We start from the raw sequence: 17,038 nt of genomic DNA, 5'->3' as shown, positions 1-17,038 counted from the left end.
AGAAAACCAAGGTGGTGTGCTACAAGGTCGGCCTCTGCTTACGAACACAAAGAGGGGGTTTCTCTGGACAGGCCACTTGGAACTCCCACTGTCCTGCGAGCACTCTCCCTACTCCCGCCCTGACCCAAGCTGGAGCTCTAGGACCCTCACCCCCCTGCCCGTGGGCTGCCACTACCCTTCTGGGCAACCATCATTCCAGGAAGCGGATCCTGTTCCCACATGGCGTGTGCGTCCCAAGGATCCAGAGGTGGACGAGCGGGGCCCAGCTCTCCAGGGCGTGACCGGGTTGGGCCTGGGTACCTCAGGCTCCCCTGCCACGGGCGCGATGGACACAATGGCTGTGGTCGCCCAGATATTCCAGCCACGGAGTATCCGGTCACGGGCACGGGAGCCAATCTGCTGTGAATCGAGCAGTCGGGTTCACCCACTCTGGGCTAGACTCTCAGCTTTGCGCCACGCGGTATCTTTAATCCTATCACGGGGGCAGGGATGTATCACCATCTACCTTTGACAGGAAAGAAAACTGAGGTTGTGTATCACATCCGGGGCGTGTAGTAGAACAAGTGTTTCGACCCAGGACTGTCTGGAAAGCACGATACTCCTCCAAGCGGGCACCATCCGTCTCCGCCTGGTCTCTCTCTCTCCACAACGCACGCCGAACTGTCACACATCTGCCATCCCCCAAATCTTGAAGCACAAGATGGCAGCGACTATTAGAACACAAACCGCGAGGAGGCTGGATGGGGCAGGCCTGGCGGGCGTGCAAATCCAGCACCGACGGGACCGAGAATAGTGCGAGAAGAGCTTTCTTCTTCGTGAGTCCGCCAGACAGGGGACCCAGCACGGCACAGGAGCTCCTCCTGTCCAGCTGACGTCACAGAGCCTCCTGACAAAGTGACTCCCTGGAAAGCCATCGTGGCCTGGCGATTGCTCAGATGTGTTATCCTCACCTCACTGACGAATCGTCCTGTCTTCCTATGGGAGCCACCCAAGGTCATGTCTGGGTAAACAGCATTTTTTTACATGGTCTTTGAACCTCCAGGGACCTCCAGGAAGCGTGGCGCTGTCCCGCGACCTTGATGGAAAAGCGGAGCGGCACGCGGTGCCGGAACAAAGGGCAAGGAGCTTCTGTGAACTGAAGTCGAGAAGAGCCTCACTAGACAGCAGAAGCGTTAAAACTAGGCTCTGGGTGGCCAGATGGAGAGAAATGGAAGGTTTTTGTTGTTGTTGTTTTTAATCTTTTTTTTTTTTTTTTTTTTTGCTTTAACTCATCTAATTCAGAGGTTGGGGAAGGTGTTCAGCTCCCACTTTCCCTTATTATACACTCGGTCTACATTTCTTTGTCATCCAGGATTTTCAAGCACAAAGAGAAATACAACAATCCTATTTGCTCAGCCCTACAACCTGTGACTTCTTTGTTTCTAGTGTACTTTGAGAAAATGAACAATATGCTCCCCGCTTCTGTCCGCCGTCGTAGGCTTTGATTTTGGCAGTGAGGACCTGCTGACGGAAAAAGCTTTCATAATTTGAAACAGAACATGACAGAAACGTCTACATACAGAGCCTGCTTGCGTGTAGGGGCAAAAACAATACGCTGAGAAAGAAGCTGGACGACCAGGTGGCCAGGGCCGGAAGGCACGTTCCTCCACCACCTGCCCCCAGTGCTCGTCACCTTGGCCTTGGCTCGGCCGAGTGTGGAGCGACAGGGGCGGGGGAAGGAGCGTGCCCCACCGGGGACAGAGACCGCACGGCAGGGCCGGGGGCGAAGGCACCCCTTGCTCCTCTGAGATGCCCGACACCCACTGGGGTCATTCAAAGGACAAGCATCCACGGAAACATGGTCGAGCACCGCTTGTAGAGCCGTCCTCCTCCCGACGCAGCGGGCGGCCACGGAAGAGCCCAGCCACGGCCCAGGAAAGCCCGGAGGCGACTGAGTAGGAGATGCCGGAATGTCAACAAATAGAATTAACGCAAGTGCCTTGAATAAAAAGTTCTAAAGCTACCAGGTAACTCTGAGAGATCGCATGGGGCTTTTGGAGCCACGGTCACTAAAACCCTACAAACGCATGCTTTAGTGCGTAGCAGGGAGAGACAGACAACACACAATACAACCCAGCAGGTAACATTTAGTGCCCTTACACAGAGAGACACACACAGCACCGCAGAACTTATTTTTACTTTATTAACAATGTGGCTTACAATTTTTTCAAGTAAAAAGGGTTTCTTTTCATTTAGAATAAAAATTAAAATATAACTCTGATTTAGATTTTCATTTATTTACATGAGAACATATATACAGAATACAATCTTCCAGCAAACCAACAACATGCCCTTTGTCCTGCAAATTCCAAAAGTAAAAACACGAATTTTTCCTTCTACACACTGAAACGTACACAATATAAGAATCAGATTTCAATACGAACTACTCAAACTGGAATGCAAAACTGTAACGGGGCTTCTGACATTCACGACTTGGGATACTTTATGCCTCTGGATATCATGCTAGCTCCCACTGTGAACAACAAATGAGATGGTTTTTTTCTTCTATCATTTAAAAGAACAATTATCTCCAATTTCCCATCGTCAGCTGATTTTCAGCCCACGCTGCTCCCAGAACGTTACCTTTTTCTTCGGGGTATCCGTCAGGCCCACACGGACCCCGCTCTGGCTTGGATGCCTAAGAAGACAGACGTGCTCTCTGGTACGGAATCCCCAGCATTTAAAACCAACAAAGAAGCTGGAAAGACCACCGCCGAGGAAATTGTTGGGGTTAGCGCTTATCACCTGAACTACAGCTGCTTTAAACCAAAACCCAAAGCAGCGATTACAATTTTTAGGTAAATTCAGGGGGTCAAAACTAGCACAATTCTTTCATCACATCCATGTTTTGGGGTACCTGTAAACCAACTCTTAGTGATAAAAGCCAGGAGAACCAACTGAAATATTCAACCAAGTTAAAGGGATGAAAGCAATTTCCAGAAAGCTCTTGAACAGAAAAGAACAGGTAACGGTAGGAGAATCATTACATCATTACATTGTCAGAGCTGCGGGTAGAGCTTCTCCTTGCTGTTGGCCATTGCACCAACACACATGGGCAGTGCGCACGTCTCTACATCGACTGCTTCCTTACACGCTACAGACACCTTAATTTACTATCTTTCTCTTCAAAAATAATTGCACATGTGATCACAGCTTTCTAACGACAGAACAAAGTACTTGGATCCTAGATTCACCACCTTAACCAAAAAGCAACCAGGGCGCTCAAACCACAAAGAAGATTTCAATGCTACTGTTTTTACAGTTCTATATACAGAAATAAACATAAATGGGTGCTCTACAGAAGAAGTTATGTTTAGTGCTTGCAAGATGAAGGGAGAACGGCTCTTAGAGAGGTGTTTGGTCTGAGATAAAAGGCAAATCTCAGAACTTGCCTGATAAGACACTGGGCATTCTGAGACGTCAGGACACTGAGACCAAGCTTCGAAGACTGACCCAAACCGACCTTCCGAGATTACAGCAAGGGTCGGGTTGGGGGGAGGGTCACAGGTCTGAGTCACTCTAGTGTACTGAGGAGCCAATCGAAGCAAACACAGGAAATACCCTTCCAGTACGGACAGAGCAGGCTGCGCGACCTGACCAGTGTGAGCCCAAACACGGGGTGTGAGCCCCGCTCCCATCAATGAGCCTAACTTTAAAAGCGATGGGATAGTTCTCTGGTCAATGCAACTTGAAGGAAACAAGTTTCCATTTCCCTTTTTTGGTTTTTTTTTTTTTTTCTTTTCTTTTCTTATTTTTGGAAAAGCAAAGAAGTTCGTTCGCAATGCCAGCTGTACCCTACTCTTTTTAGGTTTTGTTTTTTCGGGTTTTTTAGGTGTATGTTGTTGTGGGCAGGATATTTTCCCAACACAGCACAGAGGCAGTCAGGAAGGCGGGGGCTGAACCAGCTCCCATAGTTTCTGGATGGGACTGCTCGAGGGCGGTCACCAAGGCTGCATTTCTGCTTCTCAAGTTATCCACGCTGTACAGAACGCGAAGTGTCTGCTGGGTCAGGAGAGGAGGACACGCTTCCCAGCCAGCTCCAGGAGGTAACGGGCAGCTCGGTGTATGTGGGACCCAGCCACACAGAGGACAGGACTTTGGTCCCGAAGTATTATCACAGACACAGAGCAGAGGCTGGAGTGTCTGGGAACAGAGAAGTCGGGGGAGAGGTGCCCCTTGCTGGGGCTTGCCTCAGGGCCATGGTGGTGCTGGGGCGGGAGAGGAAATCATCGTTTCCTGCCTTAAGAGACACAACGGCAAGACGGCAACATGCACCTTGGAAACTGGCCCTATTGATAGGCCAGAAGCTGGAGTCAGGTGAATCCTACAGAGGAAGGAACACCTCATTACCATGCTATGGCCCACTTGCTACGAGGTGAAGTGCACCCAGCAGTGGAAACCCCCCCGGAGAATCCAAGTTCAGGAGGACGTCGGCAACACTCACACTAGAAGCATCTTCTTGGCCCTGAAAGGTTTACTGGCCAGGAGGGGGGGCCAGGAAGGGACACATATGTGACCTCCGTGATGGTCACCCTGGAGCCGGGCCTTCTGCCTCTGGCCCCGGCCTCGTCTTCCTGACCACGCACCACCAAGTGGATGTGGGGGAAGTGACGGGTCGCCACTCAGAGAGACACTGAGGACAAGGAGGTGTGGGGCACACAGCCCCTTGGGGAGCAGGACATGTCCCCTGCAACGGTGACTACATCCTGCCCAGGCTGCCAGGGGGAGGCTTACCAGCTCTCTGGGGGGTGGGGGGCTCCAGAGATGCCCGCAAGACCTCCCACTCCCACGCAGCACCTCTCCCCCCAACACCATTCCCTGAAAGGACACGAGGAGGGGACACTCCTTCTGGAAACAGGTTACCTTGCAGCCCCCACATCCCCTCACTCCCGTTTCAGATGCCCCAGGAATAGCTCAGCTCGAAAAGGCCACAGTGAAGGCTCGTGAGTGAGTCAGCGCAGGGAAAATGCTGACGATCTGGAAACGGATCCCCTTTCCAACGGACTCCACAGGGCTGGGCATGGAAGGCCGCAAGTATGTGGCTGAGAAGGCAGGAGCGGGAACCCAGGAGGAGGTGGCGGGGGACAGAAGCCTGACTGCAAGCCAACTAGTGAGTCCCCGTGGATGCTACTGTCCTCGCCATGCTGCCAACGCCACAGGGCAGGACGCCGGTCCTTCCAGCACAGGTCCCCAGGCAGACCCACTTGCCAGACATTTAAAACTTGGTAGTGACAATCAGATGAGGTGGAGAGGAGAAAGTCACCTGCAAGACATGGTTCCCATCTGCACCTGTAACAGGGACAGACTATGGATACAGGTTAGCGTCAGTCATCAGACTCTGCAACATCTGATGGATGACCACGCCTCGCAATGCACGCGGAGACAGGACAGCTCCTCAGCCCAGCCCAGGATGTCCCGCCAGGCAGGAGACCCTAATCAAGGAGAGAAGAGTAAGCCGTGCTCCCCTTCTGGGTCCACACCCCGACTCTGAAACTCTGGTGTCCCAGCGCACGTCCTCCCGACGGAGGGCAGTCCATTTGGGTGGGAGCGAACACGCTGGGTCCCTCACAAGCAGATGGAGATCAAGGGCTTGGTACAAAAATAATAATAATAAAAATAAACAAACAAACAACTCCGCCAATTCTTAGAGTCACAGATCTCTCCACAAGTGACTTCACTGATTCGATGAACTCCCCGAGAAGTGTCACGGGCACCCTCCAGGCCACCGTGGGCTGCTGGGAACAGCAAACATGGCGCTGATGTGATTCTCTTCCACCCGCTGTGTCTCGTGGGGGTGGGTCGGACTCTTCCCTTAGCAGGAGCAGAGGCGGACGAGGGGGTCCAGAGAGACACGGTCACCCGAGGTCACAGGTGGCCATCAGCTGTACCAGCAGAAGAGCAGGTATGAGGCAGGTCGCTGATCCAGGATGCTGCCCGGGCTCCCGTCGGGAACACGTGCCTCCTCCCGGACGGCCCAGGACTGGGATCCAAGCCAGACTCACTGAGACACTCACTGCAGGATCCCTCTAAGGGGACACAGCTGGTTTATTAAGAGTTTCCTGAAGCCTCTTCCCACTCCTCTCTGAAATTAAGCTTTTCCTTCTATACACAGCTCAGCATTTCCCAGAAGACTAAAGGACCAACTCCCTGATCTGGTTACAATGAAATGAGAAAGTCAGAAATAAGTGAGGCTCTAGACAAGACTGCAGACGGACCTCTCCACAGGCTCTAGACATCCGTCGCTTGGCAAGAATGGTCCCACTGCAACAACATACCACCTGCCTTCAAGCCTCCTACTTCCCAAGAGGCAGCTGGGACAGGTGACGCGGGTTTAGCCCATCCTTTTATAACCATGTCCCGAAACCAGTGTGTCTGAGGACGAAGCTGCCACCAAGATCAAACTGGCATCCGTGCAGCCACGGCCACGTGTGCATCGTCACGAACGAGCAGAGCAAAGCCACCGGCTGGTGTCCTCTCTGGGCATGTGCAGGAAAGACATCACCTGTGCCTTCATTTTCAAAGCCAAGTGGGCCGTGGTTGAGGAGAGCCCTTCGCAGGAGCTGTCTGGCTTGCGGAGGGAGAATGCCGAGAGGTGGATGTATGGAGCAGCTCTTCCTTTTCCCGCAGTGCCCAACACTCCAGGGGCCCCCGGCGCGGTGGCGGGTGTGCTTGAAAACGTGGTGCCGGCACACAGGCTGGAGGGGAAGGAGGTCCTCCGTGCTGCTTTTTGACACTACTCGGTGCGTGTACCCGCTCCCGTCGCCCAAAAAACAAAGCGCCGGTCCCCAAACCTTCCCGAGACGCTGCACCGCCTCAGCGCCGGCTCCCCTCCCGAGAGGGCGGCGTCAGTTGGCGTACTGGGCGTAGAAGGCCCCTTTAACCCGCTCGATCTGATGGCACAGCTTGATGGCGGGCCCCAGCTTCAGCTCCATGCACTCCTGTACCGTGGGCAGCGTCAGCAAGAGCAGCGCCTGCCCGTCGATGTCCTGCCGGGAAACAGAGCCGCGTTAGAGCCCACACTCCGGACACCGGGGGAAGGCAGCTGTCACGACAGGTTCATCCCGGGGGCCACGGGCATGCGGGGCGTGCACACAGACCGGCCTGGCCTGAGGACTCCCTCCTCTTTCGGGTCGACAAAACCTGTGTGCTCGGAAAATCCCAGCTACCCCGAAACTCACACACCCAGGCCGGTGGGGACGAAGGGGCAGAGCAGGGGCACTGCCGCAGGACCTCCTCTTCCCCAAGCCGCCGGCTCCTCACCGGGAGAGCCCCCTCGCCCCCGCGCCCGCCTGGTCCGCCCCGTGTTCTGCTGCGACTCCACGTGAGCACCAGGCAGGAGCGCTCTGCTAAAAGCGGCCGCTCCGGGTTCCTCGCCAAGGTCTGACATTTCACCATCGAAACGGCTGAGAAGATGCTGGAGAGACAGATGTACCACTACCCAGAGCAGTGTGCCGCTGAGGACGACACACAAAGGCACGCGTCTCCACGTGCACGCGTGCACCACCCAGAACAAGGTGTGCCTCCCCATCTTGTCCTCGTTAGCCCACCGGGCCCGGGCTAGGACGGAGCCATTAGACACGGGCCAGCCGCACTCCCTGTGGGAGGCAGGGACAAAGGCCCACCCCAAAGCTTTACGATCACCCCACTGGACACCTCTGCCTCTTCACCGGCTTGCTTCCCGTAACAAATGGGGCTCATTTATGTAGATACCGTTTGATCGGGTGACTGAGTTTAAGTGCAATCCCTTCCTCCTATCCACCGAGGCCGTCTTCACATGGCAGAGGCAGTAAGAGAAGGTAACAGGAAAGTCCAGCGGCAGAAGGAGGGCACAAAACCACATCCTGCAAACAAGAATTTCTGCCCATGGCGGAGTGCTGAGCGCAGAGCTGCCGTAAGCCATGGAGACGCCCGGTCCCGCAACTGCACGGGAGCACCTCCAACCTCACTCACGAGGACTTACACACAGGACGCTTATTTTCTTCAAATAATGGTTTATTTAAGTCTTAAAAATACTCAAACCAAACCGAACAAAACACAGCCCAAAATGGGAATAAATGTTAGCCTTGGGAGGACTAACGGTAGGAATACAATGTCGTGTACCCTCAGTTTCAAAGGCACCCTGACGCGCTCACGATCCCTAGTAAGAAGAGCAGCAGTAAAAATGCAGCATTAACCTTAAAGTATCAAAGCAAGTGCAACTTACAATTGTCTGAATTACGTGAGCGCGGCCGTGGCCAGTCCAGGCCACATCTCCCCCAGGACTCAAAACGGACCTCCTCAAACCCAAAGTAAACTGACTGGTCTTGAACACATGCCTAAAGTGGGACAGAAACTAACAAAACTATCAATGAATTTTTGATGCTGTCCCTGTTTTTACTTTTTTGGTTGTGCTTTCACATGTCACTCCACTGGCTCTTCATGCACCACCTCTCAGGCCGGTCGTAGGAAAGGGCAGACTGGGAGTGATGAGAGACAGTGTTCTGCTCAAGGTCGTGGGCCAAACAATGGTACCCCCGACCTGGGACCTGCGAGCCAACTGCACCTTCAGAGGCAAATCCACCTACGGTATACCACAACGTGACAGAGCGGGCACAGGCCTAGGGACACAGAGTCCTGTGACTACCACGGGCCTCAGAAAAATACCATGTAAGCAGGAAACAGGATTACGTTACGAAACCAGGTGCAGGTGGCTTCACCATCATGTTCAATGAAGAACAGAACAGAGGCTTGTTTTAGGATATAGGATGCTTTCTTTTAGATGGAAATTAATGCCAGAAAAGCTAGTTGATCTACCTAAGATCATTTAGTAAGAGACCACATCAGAACCACGTGTTTTTTTAAAATTTATTATTTATTTATTTTATTTATTTTTTATTTATTTATTTGAGAGAGAGACTGGAGGGGGGGGAAGGACAGAGAGAAAGGGAGACAAAGAGATCCCCCACGGAGCAGGGAGCCTGACGTGGGGCTCAATCCCCAGATGCTGAGATCATGACCTGAGTCGAAACCAAGAGTCGGACCAACTGAACCTCCCAGGTGCCCCTAGAACCATGGTTGTCTGATATTAAACTTTGGAGGGAAAACCACAGCTCTACATAGCCATACACTTAGTCGCGACGGCCATCCTTGGACATACAGATTCAATCACACTTGAAAGCCGCCCCTAAAATGCTTCCGTAACTCTCTACAGACCATTTCAGTGAAGGTGGCTGCCATACGCACGCACCACATCTAACTGGAGGAGGTCATTCATTTCTTTACTCAACAAGCAAGCGTTTGAGGGCCTGCTGAGACGGGCACTGTGATGGGTTCCATGGTTACTGCACCGAATGAAACAGGTTCCCTCCCAGGAGAGGAGGAACCTCGAGGGAGGCCATTCTGAGGAACAGGCCACCACAGTACAGATAGAATAAAGTCTGGACACAGTGCTCCTGCTCAAAGGACAGGAACACAGCCAGTCCCGCTGGAGTCAAGGAGCGCTTCGGAGATCAGGAGATGCCCGTGCTCAGACCTAAGGGGCCGCGGGGAATCCTGGAGGGAAGGATGGGCCTGTGGAAGACAAGCAGTCGACGACAGCACGTACTCGAGGAGAGCACAGAGATGCTGAAGGGAAAGCTGAGGTGGGCCCGGACAGCAGGTGGGACACGAGCTTCTGGGGTGTGTGACCAGGAAGTCGCTAACAGTCATTAGGCAGAGAAGCCACACTACAGGACGTGAACATCCGCAAGCTGCTGTTGGCCACAGTGTATCGGAATGAGTTAGGAGGCAGGAGGGGAAGCCCCGAGGGACTGGAGGGGAGGACATTTATTAGGGGTCGCAAAGCTGAGCCCGTTAAGAGATAAGGTCGCCCAGAACTGGTGTGCTCCCCACAGGATCCAGTACCGGGCCATGGAGCGGCTGGACCAACCATGAACCATAACACTCCGTGTAGATCAGACACGGGATGGCAGACGGACACAGGAACACGGAAGGCACGACACAGATCAACAACGAAAGGACAAACTGTAAAAAAGAGTCTTCCTTGGACGGTGGCTTTCACAGGCGTTCATCTTCTGATGTGTGCCCCGTCTATGCATGCCTCATGGCCACGCTTTGGGACGCACAAACCATTTCTCAATAAAAATATACTAGTGCATCTACGTCTCAGATGCAAGCCAGTATCTGTCATTCTTTCTGAAATGCTTTTAGGTTTCTCCACTGTTCTGATGCCTCACAGCCCAGGAAGGAGGAGAAGGGGATTCCCTTGGTAAATCAAATCTTAGTTTCTGAGCAGATGCCAAGTCTTTAAAGTCGTTTTTCATTTATTTGCAAAATAGGTATTGAATTATTTGTATGTCAGACCCCAATGTAGCTACTGGAGATACAAGATGAGTGAGACTTGGCTCCCGTGTTCTCTAGCCGGGGAACAGACACACGTATGCGGCAGCCCAAATCCACACCCTCGCAGACAGAGCTTGAAGCTGAGCCCCAGGACACACCTGGCTGGGGGAGCAGTCAGGGAGGGCCTCGTGTTTTAACTGACTTTTGAGAAGGCCTGGCTAGAAGGGCAAGAGAGTTTTTCTAGTTTGTTTCCGCCGCTCTAATCCCGGCATCTAGGAAAATGTCTGCTCAATGCAGCAGAGGGGCTCGCGCAACGTCTGCTGAGTGACTGAAGGGGAAGACCTGGTCTGGGCGAATTTAAAAGTCAATAAACAGGTAAAGACAAAGTGAGAGAATATGACGTGTGGACAGAACTCGAAAAGACGGGGGACTCTGGAGCCGTGAGTCCCCCAGGGCGCAGTAACAGACATGGCGGGCTGGGGGCCTGGGGAATGACAGGCACTTAGGTCTCACGGCTCTGGAGGCTGGGAAGTCTGAGACCGAGCTTCCAGCAGACCAAGGTGACCGGTGAGGCCCTGCTTCCCGGCTCCGGAGTCCTCACACAGGGGAGGGGCCAGGGAGCTCTCCGCGATCTCTCTTACAAGGGCACCGATCCACTCACGGGGGCTCCACCTTGCTGACCCCATGACCCCAACACCGTGGGGGACAGCTGCTTCGGTCTACACCGCAGATGCGTCCAGTAGGGCCATCGGGCTCCCATCCAGGGAGATAGGGGCTGGGGTGCACACACTGAGGTTTCTGGAAGTGCCTTGGCCAGCTGTCCCCGGCTCCCGAAGACCCCCCACTCCTCCCCGCAGACCTCACATGGGAAGAAGGACGGGCCTGCAAGGCTGACTCTACGCAGCTCCGCTATCCTCAAATTTGCACTCCCGGCTAGTGGTGAGGGTGAACTCCGGTCTCCAATCCCCAGACAGAATCTTCAAGGTGGCCCCTCGCTGGGTCTGTTCCTAAACCTCACAGACCTTCTGCCAACAGAGCGCAGAAGCCGTGGGACAGGCCCTGGGAGTGAATGCAGGCTTTAGAGAGCCGGAAGCGCCCCAGACTCTTTCCAGGGCAGCCCAAGTGTTCCTCCTGGGGGACGCCACAGGGCCTCACACCTGCCAGCAGGACGCGCCAGTTCCCAGACACGGACCGTCTGACCCACTTCAACAAACTACTCCTTGACCAGCACCCACACGCCTAGGGGATGAACGCGCTTGATCCTGAGGCCCTGTAATGAACGGCCAGAGTGACTGCTGCTTGTCCCAGTCTGCTTGTCCTTATCTGTTTCTAAGCCTGCTGCCCCTAGGTGCCTGGAAGCATCTAGAACTGGGGAGTGATGGGGCGATTTCCAGCCCTGGCAGGCAGCCCCCCAGGCCCTGAGCAGTGGAGGAAAAGCTGCACAGAGCTCAGGGCCGATGAAACCAGACAAGAATGATGGTCAGGATCTCGTAACGGCCTCTAGACCTTTATGCGATCACAGCCCCTTCTCACTCCCCCGACACACATTCGCTCGCTCATTTCGCAAATGGGCAAAGCCAATGGGAGAGTGTTTCCCAGGCCCTCCCTCCCTCTGCGGGGGCGGCACCGGAAGGTAAAGACATCCGGGTGTTTAGGCCATGGCTGAGGGGTGGAGAGTCCATGCTCTGTGGCGTGACCTTCAAGTGTGGGCAAGCTGGAAGGGATGGACGTGTCCACGTCCTTGAACCGGTCCTACTAAGGGCTGGTGCACATGGTCACGTGGGGACCGCATGGAGAGCCCTGGGGTGAGCTAGAAGAAATGCCCAGCCGGATCTGCACAGACTGCCGCGTGCAGGGAGACAGAGACCACAGGCGGGCTGAGGCATGGCCATCTCCCTGATCACAGACACCGAGCACCCTGTTTGGGACCTGGGAAGAACCAATCAACCACGGGGCCTGAGGGTTCCGTGCGGTCTGTCTGCACCTGAGCTGCGGGGGGCCTCTGGCCTCCTCATTTCCCATCCTCCCCAATGACGTGAAACAGAACTCCGCACTGTTCTCGTTTTGAGAAGAATGTGCAGTCAAGAATAAAACTGCGCCCCTGATTTCTCAACACCAAAGCGTCCCCCGCCAGGGGCTGGGTTGAGCAACCTGAGCATCAGGCTGTCCCAGAGGTAAGGGCAGGGGTGGCAGCTGGGTGGGGTCAATGTCACAGGTGACCGACACGTCTGTCCCCTGACTCTCCTTCCCATGTGGGCTGCGTGTGGCCACCGCCCACTGCACAGCCCTACAGCTCGGGAGAGAGCAGGTGCACAGAAGTAACACCGGGCCCCACACTAACAGCACCGCACGGCAAGGAGCGAGGGCCACCCTCTGTTTAAGAGTCTTGTGTTTTTCTTAGTTAGAGATGTGTGGAGTTTTACTGTATAATGTACACGTTTGCAGCAGCATGAAATTACAGAGTAGAGACATTTTAAGCTGTTGCCATAACATTTCAGAATTAAAGGCACGCCCTCCCATAAAGCGGGGACAGCCCTGAGTTGACACCTTCACGAGGAGTGAGTGCACTTTGCTATCACCAGACCACGCCCCGGGGTTTCTCCCACGCTGGGGAACAGAGCCACTGTCTGCCCGGGGTCATCGGAAACCTCACGCCATGGCTGAACGGACCCACTGGAGGCCTCCCGAAGCAGGACCACAGGGCACTTGGGCTCAAAGACGACTGAACAAATTTGCAAAAATTAGTAATGACGGGCCCAACTGAACAGTAAAGGGCTCAAGTCCCATGCGCTTTGGACAGCACAGTGGGCAGCAGCTTTTTACCACGGCCAAGAGAAGGCCTACCGTGAGGCTGGAAACGAACCGGAACACAGCTGTGATCAAGCAGTCTACGTATTCTTCCGTCTCTAAGAGAAGTAAGGAGGTATATAGTAGGACCGAGTTTTTAACTAGTGTGAGAGGAGAAGGTGAGAGACAGGGCCCTGCCCACCGCCTGATTCGGGGAGTGGGAAGGTGACGGGCACACTTCACGTCTTGGACACGTTGGCTTGGGAGGGCTCAGAACTTTCTGGCACACCCTAAGAAGCTGGGCTTAGAAGTGCAAGTAAGGATGACTTGGCACTCGTAGCATTTTAGCCTTTCTCCCAAGTCAGCCTCATTTTCACGTTCTCGCCTCGTGTCACCGGCCCGTGAAAGCAGCTGCACGCGGGCCTGTTCACCTCGCGCCGTCCCACTAACCCAGAGTCGGGCGGGAGAGCGCCGTGCCCTGTTCAGCCACAGCTCAGCTAAAAACCATTTCCAGCCAAAAGTGTGCACTGGAGTCTAAAAGTGAAAGAAGGCAAAAACACAGCTTGAGACTCATCTAGAACACGACCCTCCACATCGTAAGGCCCAGGGCAGACACTCCGTCACTGCGCTGAACGAACACGTGAGCAAACAGCCGCACGTGTTAAGCTCTGGGTCACCAGCGCTCAGTGTCTTCGCTGGGCCACCACTCACAAACGGCCGCCTGGGAAAATGCCACGTTAGCCAAAGCTTTTAGCAGGAGTTCAATCTACCATTTTATTTTTGTTTCCGAGATAGGAGATGGCCCAAACCACACAAGCCTTCGTGGTTCTTAACAATTCTCTCCCCGTCCGCGTGTTTTAAATGAAGGGACAGGCTCATTACTAAGTTACGTCTGATGCAGCTTTTTCCCATTTGCGTTCCTGTGTCACTCAGAGGAGGTGCTGGTCATGGCAAAGCCCCACGGCCGCCACTCATGCCTTCCCGTGCACGCAGTCTGTGTCTGCGGGCGGCTCCAGGGCTGACCACATGGGACCTCTGAGTGCTAAGAGCCGCCCTCCCCCGGGACGAGCTGGGAACTGCATCAATCTGCTTTGCACCCAGTGGCCTGGAAGGAGATCTGGGGGACTCGCTGGGGGCAGAGGCACCAGAGGCCTTTCTTTTTCCTCCCTGACTGAATGCCTGAGTTCCCCTCTTCCCAGAATATTGGTTTATATAATCTAAAAAAAAGGCCACACAGACACACGTCTAATGGATTACATGGTGAACAGCACCATCCTTACATCCGAGCGCCTGAGAGACACACGTACCCCGTGAGGCGCTACGAGAAGTAACAACCTTCAGGCGAACACGGGAGAGCGGCTCACAGGCGTCCACTGGGGCTTCTGCGGGAGGCTTGGGTCTAGACAAGCCATTTGTTTCTGTATTAATTTAAGGGGCAACGTAAAAAAAATTCCTTTTTTAGGGCTCAAAGCACGTCTTACACTTTAGCTAATTCTCCTCGTCTCATAGGCAGAATCAAAATTCCTCTAAAGTATAGATTATCTTGATTGTTTTGCGTGGACCCATCACTAGCAGGAACCTAACGTCCCACAGATTTTTAACGTCGTTACAAAGGAAGGAGCAAAAGAGTGAGGCAAAAGCAGCGAGGAGAGTGGCATCGAGAGAAACAGGGCAGATGGGGGGCTTCTGCCTCTGGGAAGATGAGGACACGTCCCTTCCCTATTTCTCCCGCTAAACAGATCGAGCCGCTCTGGACAGTATGAATCCAACAACGTAAAGTGGGGAGCAGAGACGGCAGACCAACAGAGACCTGGGGGCGCCAGAGGGCACGGTGCGGAGCACCCAGGTGTCTGCGTCCCTCCACATTCAAGACTCACTGCTACAGAGCATGGCCCCCAGTGCTGCCCCGGGCCTGGGTGAAGAGGAGCCCAAGGGACGCCTGCTCTTCCCAGCCGAAGGATTGGGAAAAGGGTGGCCCAGGGAGACAGAAACCTTTCAAAGATGGCTTTCCTGCAGGACGGAGAACCGCCCTGACCCTGACGGCGACGAAGGCCAGAGGGCCCCAGGCTCCCAGCCCCTGACAAGGGAGCCCGAGCCAGGACTTGCGTCTCTGCTGGGCAGCAAAGAGCCCCCCAAGGAAGTGTCGGCAGGACCACGTGTGAGCCAGGCTTCCATCCCCCAGCCCCCTGCAGTGACGGGAAAGCACCCGTGCCCTGCCAGAGCCAGGCCCAGAAAGCAGCCAAACGGAAGACCAGAGAACATAAAACAAACACTGCAGCAGGACAAGCACACCTGTTCCTGAAAGATCTTGGCCAGTGGGGCGCAGTCCGTCAGCTTGATGAACCTCACCACGTCGGTCACCGTCCACTCCAGCGGGTTACTCTCCAGAACGAGTCTCTCCTCCTCCTCCTGCTTTGTGTCCTGGCGGGAGAAGGGAGGCAGGGGGTCACCTGATCACCGCCAGGTCGGCAGGACACTGGGTAAACCCTGCGGGCCTGAGCCAGACTTTCCTCCTCCCTCTGGCCTTTCCCCGGGCACCGGACAAGCCACGGGGACGTTCACAGCAGCTCGTCTGGGTTATGATTTTGCCTCCAATGACTCGTGTGCCTTTAGAGGTTAAAAGAAAAGGCACCGTGAGGGCAGCTGCTGGAAACCAAGTTCAAGAAGTCTCGGGCCTGCACAGGGAGGAGCATCTCCGACTGGAGAGAGGAGGGTACAGGGCGCCTGAGAACGTGCAGGAGGCAGCCAGCCCTTCTGCGGTTATGCTGGTGATGATGGCGCCTGTGACACCCCAGCTGACCGCAGACGGCCTGGGGACTTGGGGGAGACAGGCTATGCTGACTGTGTCACAGCACCACAGAGGTCTCCCGTGAAGGGGAAACCTCGTGGCCCCGGGACCCTGAGGGCCTAGTCTGTCTATCCCCCGACAAGGATCCTCCGCAGCTGGAAATCCTTCTGGACAAACAGGTGCCGTGACCTCCCTTGGAATTCCGTCCCGGGTGGACAATACCCAGCCCTTCTCCCCAGACTCAGGAACCGGGCTGGAGCTGCCACAACTGCTGGTTTAAACACGGAGTCCCCAGTCAAGGCCTTCCTTCTTCGACACCCTGCATGCAGCCCCAGCACCTCAGAGCCCAGCTTGGGGCCCGCGGCCATTACCTCAGCCGGGTCCTGGCCGGTGGCCGCACCCTGCTCTGCCCCCTCGGTACAGGAGGCAGCCTGCACCTTCCGGCCCCTTCGAGGCCTTTCCACGGGTGGCCGGCGCTCAGGCTCCGAGCTACTCCTCAGGGTGACAGCCCTCCGGGGCCGCGCGGAGGGGACCTCGGCTGAAGAGGTATCTGTCTGGTCATCGCGGAGCTCGGAGCTGGTCTCCTCGCTGCCAGTGTCCTCGTCCACGGCATCCCCATCCTCTTCCTCGCTCTCCTGGGGAGAAGGGACAGCACTGACTCCAGGGAGGCCTTCTCCCGCCGAGCTGGCCCCATGCAAACCCTCGGGGGGGGTGCGGCAAGGCCCATCCAGCCATCCCCACCATGTCCCCGTCGCGGCCCTCTCCTGGTCCACATGGCCGAGTTTTCAGTGGCTGAAGCGCCGGGCTCCTGGTACCCGGAGTCTGCAAGCACTCGGCATCGCACGTGGGCCACAGCCCCGGCCAAGAGCCACCGCGTGTCCCGGGCGCGTGCAGGAAGGTGCCCTGAGCAGGACGTACCTCCCCTGAGCCCGCGGCCAAGTCCACGGCAGAAGACCTCCGCTTCTTCTGCACAAAGATGGATTTTCGCCGTTTCCTGCGTCTGGCGGGCTTCGGGTGTCCGCTCTCGGTGCTGGCTTCCCCAATCGGGGGCTTCACAATCTTCTTTCTCTTTCCATAGTAATAGGCTGCAAGGAGAGAGGGGAT

General features: G+C 55.1%; 1 protein-coding gene across 2 annotated transcripts in view; it reads right to left on the bottom strand.

The window, feature by feature from the left end:
- Nucleotides 1-3,875: 3,875 nt before the first annotated feature.
- The window catches only part of SFMBT2 (Scm like with four mbt domains 2), a 225,793-nt gene continuing 212,630 nt past the window's right edge, over nt 3,876-17,038 (bottom strand). For both annotated transcript variants that reach the window (XM_080812563.1, XM_080812564.1), the window contains 4 exons: nt 16,853-17,019; nt 16,306-16,569; nt 15,439-15,567; nt 3,876-7,025 (listed from right to left, as the gene is read on the bottom strand). In XM_080812563.1, the coding sequence (XP_080668689.1) occupies nt 6,885-7,025; nt 15,439-15,567; nt 16,306-16,569; nt 16,853-17,019 (701 nt within the window). In that variant the 3' untranslated portion in view covers nt 3,876-6,884. The remainder of the gene's footprint in view (nt 7,026-15,438; nt 15,568-16,305; nt 16,570-16,852; nt 17,020-17,038) is intronic.

The sequence above is a fragment of the Martes martes genome (genome assembly GCF_963455335.1).
Source record: "Martes martes genome assembly, chromosome: 8".
Lineage (NCBI taxonomy): Eukaryota > Metazoa > Chordata > Mammalia > Carnivora > Mustelidae > Martes > Martes martes.
Note: the sequence above shows the minus strand (reverse complement) of the source record. Positions and strands in the feature narration are given on the sequence as shown.